The sequence below is a fragment of the Dipodomys merriami genome, unplaced genomic scaffold (genome assembly GCF_024711535.1).
Source record: "Dipodomys merriami isolate MVZ:Mamm:240054 unplaced genomic scaffold, mDipMer1.0.p SCAF_50, whole genome shotgun sequence".
Taxonomy (NCBI): domain Eukaryota; kingdom Metazoa; phylum Chordata; class Mammalia; order Rodentia; family Heteromyidae; genus Dipodomys; species Dipodomys merriami.
Window position 1 is genome coordinate 7180530 of NW_027206069.1, and position 13532 is coordinate 7194061.

Below are 13532 nucleotides of genomic sequence, written 5' to 3' on the forward strand. Positions count from 1 at the left end.
TCTGTCTGATGGTGGCTGTCTCCTCGGAGGAGTCTGTGAGTCCGTGGTGCTCCCTGTCCTCAGCAGGGCTCATGTTTGTTACCTACATTGCTTCTGTTCCTTTGTTTCCTGAGTCAAACAAGTTGTTTAGGCTTGAACTCTGACCCCCCCACCCCCCCACCGCCTGGCCAGGCCATGTATCAGGCCTTTGGTGATACATGCTGGAAAGTGACTGGTTTTGTTTTTGTGCCAGTACAGGGTTGAACTCGGCCTCAGGTTCTTTTTGAGCTTTTTCACTCAAGGCTAGTACCTTACCATGAGCCACTTCCTGTTTTTATTGGTTAATTGGAGCTAAGAGTCTCCCTCAGATTGGACTGCCCAGGATGGCTTTGAGCCTCGATCCTCAGATCTCAGCCTCCTGAGTAGCCAGGATTACAGATGTGAGCCACTGGCGCCTGGCTCCAGGCTTCCTTTTGATACTGTGGCTGACAGGGGCAGGGCAGCCTCTCCAGGGCGCTGCCTCTCTGCAGAGTGGAAGTCCATTCCCACTGCAGCCCCATGGCCCAGCCCGGCTCCTAACTCCCCGGAGGCTGGCACAGTGCACGTTTAATGGGCTGTGAGCACGTTGCAATCCAACAGCACCCACCCGCTCTCCCTTCCTTCCTGCGGTGGCCTATCTCTTGGGCTGGACTGGAGGATTCCCAGTTCCCAGCAACTTACAGGAAAGCAGTTGTGTAATCAACAGAGAAAGGAATCCATCAGGAGAAGTTTCTGGTCCTGAATTAGGAAAGAACTGGGTTCAAAGCCAGGCTCCATTGCTTCCTCCCAGTGTGGCCTTGGGGAGTCTCACCCTGCCACGGCCAGGTTCCAGGGGCTGGAGGAGTTCTGTGCGTGTTTCCAACATAGAGGAAGTTCTCTCCTTCCAGTAGCCATGAGAATAAATAGACACTGCATTTGTCTGTGTTTGACATACGGCAGGTGCTCGGAACTATTTATCAAATGAAGAAAGGCTCACCCTGGATGGGAGCCATCTGCCCCGCCCCGCCCCGCCCCAGGCAGGAGCTGTCCCAGCACACAGAGCTGCAGAAGCGCTAGGTTTCCCTAGGCCTGTCTCTCAGGCCTGGGAGAGGCCCCACAGCCCCTCCCTGGTGACTAGATGGAAGACAGGGGCCTGTGCCAATGAACAGTCCGGAGCAGGTGCAGGGAGCAGAGGAAGGTGGCGGTCAGGAGGCAGGCGTGGAGGGGTAGAGGCTGGCTCTTGTGATTTCTATGGCGTTCAGAGCTCAGGGCTTCAGGGTGAAATGATAATGAAGCACTCTTTGGTGATCATTGCTGCCTGAACTGTCTGACACCCAGAAGTGGCTTCCACCGGCCTCACCAGCCACCACGTGGAAACGGGGGCTGTTGCACGTGGGTTGATCCAGATCCTGCATCTAGATGTGAATTTACTTGGCTGTTTTTGGCCACAGGGGTGAGGGGGGGACGGAGGGACCTCAGCCACTCTGAAGTCTCTCACAGGATGTATGCGTGAGCTTTTCCAAGCCAGAGCCTCTGATAGATTCCCAGGGTGCACCGGGACCTTGGGAAAGTGGAGAAGCTGCTGGACTAGGGTGGACTGTGTGCCATGTGGCAAGAGATGGGGGCTTCTACAGGCCCAAGGCCTCGTGGGTACAGTGTGACTTAGCCCCAGACAACAACCTCTTGGGCACGGCCAGCCTTTCGACTCTGGAGGAGGAAAAGCACTGGCTTCCTCTCAGGCATCAGGAAATAGGGGGAGTGGTTCCCATTCAGTGGTCCCCCAAAGATCATCTATGGCCCAGATTCCCCTTGGACACCTGTCCTGCACCCTGGGTGAAGACCTCTCCTTGTACAAAAGACTCTGGCCTGGCAGAGCTACCCCAGCGACCAAGCATTCCTGGAGTGGGCAGCTGGGAATCTTGCTGGGGCCCAGACCTTGCCTGGGGCAGGGAGGTTCATTCCGCACACTGTATTTGCTGACATCTTTAACCCATGCAAGTCTGTTTCCAACAGTCATGTCCAACAGGCCCTGTTCCATCTAGAAAAATCTGTTTTCATAGACATCCAGCATGTGAATTAGCAAAAGCTTCTGACATTGGTGTGGATGGGACCCTACCCCATTCCTTTGTGCTCAACCCTGGCGGGGTGGGGGTAGGGGGTGGGATAGGGACGATTCTTGGTCGGGGTTCCAGGCCTAGCCTAGAAGTAAGCAGTATGGCCATGCAAATCATCACAAGGGGAAGGCCAGCATCCCAGGTAGGCTGGTACCAGGAATGTCTGCTAGTTTTCCCCTTCCCTTCCCTTCCCTTCCCTTCCCTTCCCTTCCCTTCCCTTCCCTTCCCTTGCTAATCCTAAGGCTTGAACTCAGGACCTGGGTGCTTTCCCTGAGCTTCTTTGTGCTCACAGCCTACTACTCTACCACTTGAGCCACAGCACCATGTCCAGCTTTTTCTAAGTAGTTTATTGGGGATAAAAGCCACAAGGACTTTCTCTCCTGGCTGGCTTTGAACTGAGATCCTCAGATCTTAGCCTCCTGAGTAGTTAGGAGTAGTTAGTAGGATTACAGGTGTGAGCCTCCAGCGCCCTGCTAGCTGGTTAATATTTAACCCACAGCTTCTGTTTTCCAAAGCACCAGGCTAACAGCAGCGTCCTGGGCTCCAGCCCAGAGAGAAGGGGAGTTTGGCTTCTCGCCATGGTCGGTGCATCCTTTGCAGGGACATAAATCCAGGCTGCCCTTGTTAATGGCTTGCGTTGTGACATTTCTGACAAGGCTCCCACTACAGATGGCTTCATTGTTTGGTTTAATGAGAAGGTGGGGCGTTCTCCCATCCGTCAGCGCTGTCACCCTCCCCTGGGACTGCACTCGCTGTTGGCCGTGCCTGGCACACATCTCTTGTGGATGGCTGCCGGCCGCCAGTCCTCGCAAGCGCCTGCTTCCGATCACGGACAGTTTGTTTACTCTCTGCTGCCCTGGGTGGCAGCGCCTCATCATTCACACACGCACACACAGTCTCCGCAGGCCTCTCCTAACCCAACATGCTCCACACAGCCCGTCCAGGGGTGGGGCGGGGCGGGGCTGGTTTCCCAGGGTTCTGTTGGAGGTTGACCCTCAGGATCGAAGTGTGGGGGGGAACCTGCAGGAATGGGAGGGGCTAGAACATGGATTTGAGGACCACAGGGCAGAGATGCAAAGGCATCGCCCCAATCAGGGGTCCTCTTCTGCTGCAAGCAGTACTGCAGAGAGACTTCTGAGCACTTCCTGGAAGGGCCTGGTCTAATTCTTTGCTTCCACTTGTCAGGTGGAGAGCTCCTCTCCCACTTGGCTGTTGCTGCTGCAGAGGTTTAAGTGAGTTACTATTAGATTTTTTTTTTCCCCAGCTGTGGGAGCTGAACTCTGGGCCTGGGTAGCTAGCACTCTACCACTTGAGCCACAGCGCCACTTCTGGCTTTTTTCTGCTTATGTGGTGCTGAGAAATTGAACCCAGAGCCTCATGCATGCAAGGCAAGCACTCTACCACTGAGCTATCTTCCTAGCCCTGACTGTTATTTGATTTTGAAGAGAGGCAGCATATATAAGTAGCTAGGAGAAGTTTTAAGATCATTTATCTGTCTGCTTTATATTCCAGAGAACTTGTGTGTATGTAGGTATGTGCATATGTGTGTGCATGTGCACATACACGTGTGTGTGCATGCCAGCACTTAGGTTTGAACTCAGGGCCTTGCATTCTTGCTTGAGTTTTTCTGTTCACAGCTGGTGCTCTAACACTTGACCTACTCCTTTGCTTCTGGCTTTTTGCTGGCTAGTTAAGAGATGAGTCTCTGGGTTGGCTTTGGGCCTTGATCCTCAGATCTCAGCTTTCTGAACTTGGTAAAAAGCACATTAGGGCTCATGTGGCAAGTTCATGTCTGAATGGGGGCCAGGGGACAAAAACTGAGAGCTGAATAATATATGTCTCATGTCAAAGTGACACGAAGTCCGAGAGTCCCCAGAGAAGGGTGACGGAGCAGGGCCGTCCTGTGCGCAGTGTCCACAGAGCCTAACGTGCCAGCTGCGGTGCACACAGCGCCCTCTGGAAACGGCTGCTGCAGAATCTGAACGTGGAGGAGCCAAGCGTCCCCCTGTGGCCCTCTAGGGGCGTGGTCTGCAAAGCCCCAGCCTGAGCAGTGACTGTGCGTCTACTCTTGCTGGGGACTCACATTTGCTGTGTGAATCTCAGCCCTGTGGGTGCGGCCAGTGTTCCGGGACCTGCGTCCTGCAGGGCAGAGACTGTGGGATTGTAAGTGTGAGGTGGCAGTCCACATCAGCCACGTGGAAGTACTTGTCCACCGAGGCCCCTCCCTCCCTCTGGCTTCCCACAGCACAAACCCCCTCCAAACTCGACTTCCATTGCTGTGGCAAAATACCTGCCAAGAACAACTTTTCTTTAAAGTTTCTGGGAAACAGATTCATAGGGCCCAGACTGGCCATATACTTCAGTTATCTCAGTCTCTGGAATAGCTGGGATTATAGGTATGAGCCACTGACCCTGTTTTTTGTTTGATTTTTTAAAAAGATTTTTGTTATTATAATGGTGATGTATACAGGGGTTACAGTAACATAAGTCAGATAAAGAGTACATTTTTTCAGGGGGGACAATGTCATCCTTTCCCTTGCTCCCTCCCAGTTTTTCTCTCCCTGTTATTTGATTGTTTTTATGCCAGTGCTAGCTTGAACTCACTGTCCCTGAGCATTTTTGCTCAAGGCTGGCACTCTATCACTTGAGTCACAGTGCCACTTCTGGCTTTTTCTGTGTATGTGGTACTGAGGAATCGAACCCAGGGCTTCATGCATGCTAGGCAAGCACTCTACCACTAAGCCTCATTTCCAGTCCACCCTGTGAGGTTTTGAACACTAAGATTCAAGGTTTTCGCTTGGGCTTGGTGCCAGCGGGAGCCATAGTTGTAGGGCTCTAGGGAGACAGCGCTGGCATGGGTGGTTTGTGAATTAATCTCTAGGAACAGTGACTGAAGCTTACAGCAGGGACAGTCTTTCCCTCAGATGCCCTCTACCCTCGAGACACCAACCTGGGTGGTTTGGCCCGCAGTGGGACTGGTTGGGAATGGCGAAGACTCCCACTATGCAGGGAGCATCGCCATGTTCATGGAATGGCTTGCCAATTGTGGCTTACCCTGCAGCCGCTGCTGTGGATGGAGCGAGAGGCACCTGTGCATCTGGCCTTGCATTTCAGCCTGTGCTGGTCCAGCAGCCTTGGGCCAGTCACGTCACCTCTAGGAGGCTGGGTGTCGCTAAGCCAGGATCCTAATGGGAAGCTACCATAGGTGGTCAGGAGATTCAAGGAGTTGTGTGTGGAAAATCTACCATGGTGAAGACTCTCAGGCCCGTGCTCCGGGCAGTGTTGTCATTGTAGTTGTATTCACACCCCATTCGGGTGCCACTCCTTGGACACGAGAAAGAACGCCAGCTGTAGTGAAGGCAGGTGCCAGGGTCAGCATCTGGGCCTTCAAACCCATCTCCTGACGTGGTGCTACTTGAGATAAGGAACACCTCTCAGTTTCTACTGCCAGGACTGAATGTGGGCTGTTTACCCTCCCCTCCCCATCCACACAGATGTAGCAGGCTGGAACCGCTGGCTCTGAAGGCTCACGGCAGTTGTCTCTTGCCCTTAGGAGCGGGTGGACTTACTGGCCAGCATTGCCCAGGAGCACGAGCAGTACCAGGCCAGTGTGGACGAGTTCCAGCTGTGGCTGAAGGCAGTGGTGGAGAAGGTTCACAGCTGCCTGGGACGGAACTCCCAGCTGACCACAGAGCTCCGCCTGGCTGCCCTGCAGGTTAGTCCTTCCAGTCCTAACCAGAGCCCCAGCACTGCCCGAAGCCTGCAGCACCCAGGCTCAAGTTCCGTCCTTCAGTCAGTCAGTTTTTGTGCCAGTCCTGGGGCTTGAATTTAGGGCCTGGGTGCTGTCTCTGAGCTTTTGTCCTCAAGACTAGAACTCTACCACTTGAGCCACAGCTCCACTTGTGGCTTTTTTTGGTGGCTCATTGGAGATGAGAGTCTCATGGGCTTTTTTACCTGGGCTGGCTTTGAACCATAATCCTCAGCCTAATAAGTAGCTAGGATTATAGGTGTGAGATGCCTAGCCCTAGTTTCTATTTAAGTGTTGACTGCCAATGGCTCTAAGCCTGTTTGTTTAAAAGGAAAAAATTTAAACTGCCAGGAGGCCAGGGATTGGTGGCTCACACTGGCAATATAGCTACACAGAAGGCTGAGATCTGAGGATCCAGGCTTAGAAGCCAGCCCAGGCAGAAAAGTCTATGAAACTCTTTTTCCAATGAACCATCAAAAAGCCAGAAGTAGAGGTATGGGCTCAAGCGGTTGAGTGCCAGCCTTGAACAAAAAAAAAACCAAGCAAGAGTGTGAGGCCCTGGGTTTAAGCCTCAGTACTGGCACAAAAATATAAAGGAAGAAACAGAAGAAATGCTAGGAAATGCTGAAGACAACAGAAGACTTGCTTCTTGACTTAATCAAATGGCTTGATGAGAAAAGGAAGCCCGTGTGTGGCTCAGCCCGTGGCCCTGCCTGGGGCAGCTGGTAGGCTTCCGGGCTCAGGAATCTGGGAACCAATCCTATGCCTGCCTTCTGGATCCGGAATGTGCGACACACATGTGCTTTTTCCTTTTAATTTAACGAATTTATTTTTGCCAGTCCCGGGGCTTGAACTCAAGGCCTAGATGCTGTCCCTGAGCCTCTTTGTGCTCAAGACTAGTGCTCTACCACTTGAGCCACAGTACCATTTCCAGCTTTTTCTGAGTAGTTTATTGGAGATAAGCGTTTCACAGACTTTCCTGCTCAGGCTGGCTTTGAACCATGATCCTCAGATCTCAGCCTCCTGAGTAGCTAGGATGACAGGTGTGAGCCACAGGTGCCCTGCTCACATTTGCTTTTTCTCCCCCCCCCCCCCCCACTCTGGTGTCCCCTGTCCTCCTTACCCCCGCCCCCTCGCCCCCGCAGGACATCGCCAAGGATTTCCCCAGGGGTGAGGAGGCTCTGGCGAGGCTGGAGGAGAGGGTGCCGGCCGTCATTGGGAACACCTCTCCCCTGGGTGCGGAGAGACTCACGGCTGAACTGGAGGAGATGCGGATGGTTCTGGAGAAGCTGCGGGTGCTCTGGCAGGAGGAGGATGGGCGGCTCCAGGGCCTGCTGCGGTCCCAGGGCGCCTGCCAGCAGCGCATCCGGCAGCTGGAAGCCGAGCTCCGGGAGTTCAGGCAGAGCCTTGAGCGGCTGGGCCAGCAGGGCCTGGAGCCCATGGCGCCCGGGGCCACAGAGGACCAGCTGGTGGCTCACTGGAGGCGCTGCTCGGTAAGCAGCGGTTGGCCCCTGCCCTGGGGGAAACAGTCAAGATGGAGCCTGTCCACACTTTTCAATGAGGGTCAAGGTTCACGGCGGGTAGAAGAGCAAGGCCAGAGGAAGCACAGGACTGCAGGCGTGGACCTCAGAGCCCGTCCCTGGCCGGTGCGAGATGAGGGGTAGACTTCCTTGGAAGGGATTTGGAATGTTGGGCCAGAAGGAATGCGTCATAGAGAGATGCATGTGGGGGTGCTGAGCCAAGGATGCCTGTGATGAGGGGGGGCCCCGGGGAGGCCTGGACCCAGACACCCAATCAGAGGACACCCCATCCTGTCCACTCCACAGATGACCTACATTCATGGCACAGTAATGAAATACTAGAGACAATTCACTTACAAAGAGTGAAGGTTTTGGCTCAGGGTCAGGGAGGCTCTGGTCTGGGATTTGCATTTTCTTGGGCCTATCATAAGGCAGGAAGCAGAATAACCCTGGGACATTCAGGCCCTAGGGGCCCCTTCAACCCCACCCCCACCCCCAGAGAGCCAGGGATGTCCCATTAGGGACAAAAGTTCATGGCACCTCCCAACAGCACTACTGCTGAGATCACGCCCATGGCATGTGGGTCTTTGTGGGGACACTCAGGGGGTGACTCGTGGATCAGCACCCCTCCTCCCCTCCTCGCCTTGGTTATTTCCATGAAAGAAGTGGTTTAGAGAAAAATCATCCCATTTCCTTCCTCTCCACCACTCTTGAATTTCCTCTCTTCCTTTGAATCTTCATCTTTATGCACAGTATCTATGTGTTGAGAGTGTGTGTGTAAGTGCTCGCTCTGTGGTCTCTCTCTCTCTCTCTCTCCTCTCTCTCTCTCTCTCTCTCTCTCTCTCTCTCTCTCTCTCTCTCTCTCTCTCTCTCTCTCTCTCTCTCTCTCTCTCTCTCTCTCTCTCTCTCTCCCCCCCCCCCCAGTCCTGGGGCTTGAACTCTGGGCCTGGGCACTGTCCCTGAGCTTCTCTGTGCTCAAGACTAGCACTCTACCACTTGGTACTGAGGAATCAAACCCGGGGCTTCATGCATGCTAGGCAAACACTCTACCACTCAGCCACATTCCCAGCCCTCTGTGGTCTCTTATCCAGCCTCCTTGTGAACCAGGTCACCCTACAGCACCGTCTTTCCACCCAGGACCTGCTGCCCCTTCCCCTTGCTATGGGACCGCTTTGATGCCCCCCTCATATGCACAGAAGGGGCAATGGTCATTGAACCCCCATGATCAGACTCCCAAGTACTCAGCCTCTGCTTAAAACTCACTGATCAAGTCAGCACCGGTAGCTCATGCTTGTCATCTTAGCTACTCAGGAAGCTGAGACTTGAGGATGGTGGTTTGAAGCCAGCTCAGGCGGACAAATCTGTGAGACTCTGTGAGAATCTGTGGACCAGCAAAAAAGCCGGAAGTGGAGGTGTGGCTCAAGACTTAAGGGAGGCAGGGAAGCCACGCTCTAGGTGGGGAACAGGGACTGAACTCGATAGTGGAGCCTCTGGTTCCTGCCCTTGGTAACCAGTTTGGAGAAACTGGTGGGCCACACTCCCTGGCCCATGCTCAGCGCCCTTCTCACATTCCCTCCCCCCATGGTGCTGTCCTGTCCTACAGACCACAAGGGCAGCACTGGCCTTGGAGGAGCCTCGCGTGGACCGACTACAGGTCCAGCTGAAGGAGCTGCTCGCCTTCCCTGACCTGCAGTCCTTCTCTGCTCATGTGGTGGCTGCCATCCAGGAGTATCAGAGGTACGTGGGGGCCGAGGCCGGGGTAGGGGCATGCCCCACACTGCTGGCCTCTCTCCAGGAGGTGGCCCTGCTCGCTGACTGAGGTTGTCCTAGGCCATGTCGAGCATGATTTCCTTTCCAGGCAGCTCATTCCATTTCTGTTGGGTCTCCGTGCGCCACTTCAGCGTGCGGTTTAGTGTGTGATGGCCGGAAGGGAGAGAGATCACTGATAAGAGCCATTCTCTGCCAGTGACTACACCAAAACCAAACCATCAGAGCCTGTGTGCATGGATCTGTGGGGGTGGCTGGTGTGCATGCCAGCCCAGCCTTGACCTGACCCCTGGGCCCCCAGACCCAGTTGCCCAGCTTCCTTGCCCAGCAAAGACTATAGGATAAAGGCTTCCCGCGTGGGAATGTGTACCAGCTGTGTGAATTCAGGGTGTCCTGAACACAGCTTCAGGTGCCTGCAGCCTCGGTGTGTCGCATACCTCTGCCTGCTACGGGGTTCTTTCCGAATGATGGAGGCTTCCATTCACAGCTGTGCTGGGCCCACATCTGTAAATTGGGACAGGGCCTGAATCCCCTGTGGGATGCTGAGGCAGTGTGGGTAAGGGGCTGGACTTCCTGAGTGCAAAGCAGCAGAGGGGTAGATGGAGGGGGCAGAGCTTTGCTCCGTCTTGTAGATTCTAGATTGGCAAAGGCCCAAGGGGGCAGAGTAGCTTTGGGTATTAGACCTACCTTTCTGTTGTTTACTCATCTTTTTATTTATTTATTTTGTGGGTGGTGGAGCTTGAACTCCGGGCCTGAGCACTGTCCCTCAGCTCTTCAGCTCAAGATGAGTGCTCTACCACTTGAGCCACAGTACCACTTCAGGTTTTACTGGTGGGTAATTGGAGATAAGAGTCTCATGGATGTTCCTGCCTGGTCTGGGGTTGAACTGAGATCCTTAGATCTCAGCCTCCTGAGTAGCTAGGATTACAGGGATGATCCACCAGTGCCTGTCTTACTCATCTTTTTAAAAATTATAAGTTTAAGCTGGGCACCAGTAGCTTGCATTGGTAATCCTAGCTACTCAGAAGGCTGAGATCTGAGGATCATGGTTCAAAGCTACACTGGACACACAAATCTGAAAGACTCTTATTTCTAATTAACTACCAAAAAGCCAGAAGTAGAGCTGTGGCTCATGTGTTAGAGTACCAGCCTTGAGTGAAAAAGCCAAGTGAGAACAGAAGGTCCCAAGTTCAATCCTCAATACCAGCACAAAATAATTAATGATAAAAATAATAATAATAATAAAGAGTCTGTAGGTATGACCTCAGAAAGACCTGAGCCATGCCCAATGCTTTTTTTTTTTTTTTGCCAGTCCTGGGGCTTGAACTCAGGACATGGACACTATGCCTGAGCTTCTTTTGCTCAAGGCCACCACTTGAGCCACAGTGCCACCTCCAGCTTTTTCTCTTTGTGTGGTACTAAGGAATCGAACCCAGGGCTTCATGCATGCTACGTGAGCACTCTACCACTGAGCCACCTTCCCAGCCCCTACACTGAGCCACCTCCCCAGCCCATACAGTTCATTTTCAACATAGTGTCCAGCGAGCACTGCTGCTGCATTTGCCCAGTGCTTTTGCATATCAGTGCTCAGAGGTCTCTGCCATCTACCTACCATACCTATCACTGCAGTTACTGCCTGTAGTCCAAAAAGTAGGAAAGAGAAGTGCACACTGGGTTCCGGGGAACCCATGCTGGTCCCCAACCGCACATTCTCCTCTCCATTTGCCCCTCTCTGATCCTTGCAGCATGAAGGCCCTGAGCACCCGGCTCCGCAATGCCACGGGGGCCGAGCTGTGGCAGCGTTTCCAGCGCCCCCTGCACGATCTGCAGCTGTGGGAGGCCCTGGCCCAGCGGCTCCTGGACGTCACTGCCAGCCTGCCAGACCTGCCCTCCATTCACACCTTCCTGCCCCAGATCGAGGTACTAACCCTGCTCGGGCCAGGCCGGCTGACTCATGTGTCTGGAGAGGTGCCAGCCTGGCGTGTGGCCTGTGAGCCTCTCTTCCAGGCCGGTACCTTCACCCTGACTGTTGGCCTCAGGGCCGGCTCCTCCCGCGCCTGTCTGCCGAGGGAAACGGAAGGAGCCAGCCTGGGCAAACACCTCCAGTTTCCTCTGAGTTCTGTGACAGATCTCCAAAGATCATCCAGAATAAATCCTAATGGCAGGCCACGCCTGACACCTTCCTTTTTTCTTTTCTTTTCTTTGGTTGGTTGAGGGGCTTGAACTCTGGGCCTGGGCGCTGTCCCTCAGCTGTTCAGCTCAAGATGAGCACTCTACCACGTGAGCCACAGCGCCACTTCCAGTTTTCTGGTGGTTTTTATTAGAGATCAGAGTCTCACGGACTTTCCTACCTGGGCTGGCTTTGAACCGTGATCCTCAGATCTTAGCCTCCTGAGTAGCTAGGATGACAGGTGTGAACCGCCAGTGCCCGGCTGTGGCACCTTCCTTTCTGAGGCTGCCCTTAAACCCTAGGTGTTTACAGGTGGCTTAAAGCAGTAAAGTCTGTGTCTCCCAGAGGGTGCTAGCAGGGCCCCAGAGACCCTGTCAGTGATGGAGATCTCCCTTGGACACCCACCTTGCTGAGCATGGCGTGGGCCACTGTGGGGAAGGCAGTCCTGCGGTATCCCCACAGGAGCCGAGTGTGGAACGGCAGCCAGAGGAGGTGGGATTGGTGGCGGGGGGGATTTCTGAGACAAGTAGGAGGCAGAATTGCATCGTGGGCGTGGCCAAGGTGATGGATTGGGGCGGGGCGAAGAGAAGAACTATTGCCGCGTCTTCCTCGAGGAGGTGTCTTCCCATTCGGGTTTACTGTTTCCCGGGCCGCCTATGCGCCAGCCCAGGTGTGCTCCGTGGCTCACAGGGGGCTTGGGTTCCCTAGGCAGCCCTGGTGGAAAGTTCTCGTCTGAAGGAGCAGCTGGCCGCACTCCCGCTGAAGGCAGACCTGCTGGATAGCGTCTTTGGTCAGGAGAGAGCGCAGGCGCTGCTGGAACAGGTGGCGGGGGCCGTGAGGGACAGGGACCTGCTGCACAACCGCCTTCTGCAGAGAAGGAGCAAGCTGCAGGTGAGTGGATGGACCCTCAGGATGCCCCGGGGGTGTTCTAATCCCAGCTCTACCCCTTGCCACTGTGACCCTGGGGGTGATTCTTTGTCTCCCGCAATCTCAGGCCCTTTATGTGTAAAAGGATTCTGGTCTCCCTTGAACTGGCTCCCTGGCCAGCTCCCAACCGCAATCCAACTGAACTATCTTCCTCAGAGACAGGAAAGCTTGGAGAAAAAGAGTAATTGTGAAGATGAAACAACCACATGCTAGGAATATGGGTGTTACTGGAGACACACTCTTGTCACACTAAAACAAAGCTAGAGCTTTTTTTGTTTTTGTTTTTTTGTTGTTCTCTCTCGATGCCAGTACAGGGGCTTGAACTCAGACCTTGGCAGGATCCCTTTTTTCATTTGAGGCTGGTGCTCTCCCACCTGATCCACAGTTCCACTTCTGGATGTTTGCTGGTTCACTGGAGATGAGAGTCTTGTGTACTTTTCTGTCAGGGATGGCTTGGCACTGTGTTCCTCAGAACTTAGCCTTCTAAGTAGCTGGGATTACAGATGTGAGCCGCTGGCACTGGCCTACATAGCTTGAAATTCTGTGAGCAGCCTCTTCTGTATGATGAATGTCCGCTGGGTCTCTGATTATGGTGACCATAATGATTACAATCTCTGGGGTGCTGGCTGCAGGTCAGGCTCTTGCCAAGAGCTTCACACCTGTGATCTATCTGACCCCAGGGACCCCATGAGGAGGTTTGTCTTGGTTCAGAGGCACTCAAACGAGGGGCTTGTGGTCTAGAAATGGCGGGGCTAAGACTCAGGCTGCACATACTGCTGTTTGTTTTACTCCAAGGCTGCAATCTCACCCTGGGCTCTGACCCTCATTGGCAGAGCTAGGCTGGGTTTCAGGAACTGGAGGATTAGGGGGACACAGAGAGGAAGCTGAGGTCTCCCCATGGAACAGACACAAGCCAGTGGCAGAGACAGCAGGGCAGCATTTCCCAGGGCCCATCACGATGTCGATCTTAAGCAAGGGCCCACAGACTGTGAAGAGCAAGAGCAGAGGGGATCTATGTGTGCAGGGCCCTTGGCTCAGCTGTCATTCAAATTGTCACAGTGGAGACAAATGGCTGCATCTTTGTTCTAATAAAACTTTATTTGTACAAAGAGATCTCTAATAGGATGGGGTGGGGGGAGGCTGCCAGCCCCTGTTCTAAAATGGTGTGATCAAAGTGTGTCACTGGGAGAGAGCTGTGACCCATGGACAGACTCCCACGCCAGTACTCATGGGAGCAACTGGATTGCAAGTCTACGCATACAAGTAGGTACCCAGGAGGTAAGCACTTA

The 13532-nt window shown here is 53.9% G+C and overlaps 1 protein-coding gene across 1 annotated transcript in view; it reads left to right on the plus strand.

Moving 5' to 3' along the window:
- The window catches only part of Syne3 (spectrin repeat containing nuclear envelope family member 3), a 77207-nt gene that overhangs the window by 40155 nt on the left and 23520 nt on the right, over nucleotides 1-13532 (plus strand). The window contains exons 6-10 of the mRNA XM_069997641.1: nucleotides 5665-5826; nucleotides 7005-7352; nucleotides 8983-9116; nucleotides 10892-11066; nucleotides 12025-12207. Coding sequence (XP_069853742.1) covers nucleotides 5665-5826; nucleotides 7005-7352; nucleotides 8983-9116; nucleotides 10892-11066; nucleotides 12025-12207 — 1002 coding nt within the window. The remainder of the gene's footprint in view (nucleotides 1-5664; nucleotides 5827-7004; nucleotides 7353-8982; nucleotides 9117-10891; nucleotides 11067-12024; nucleotides 12208-13532) is intronic.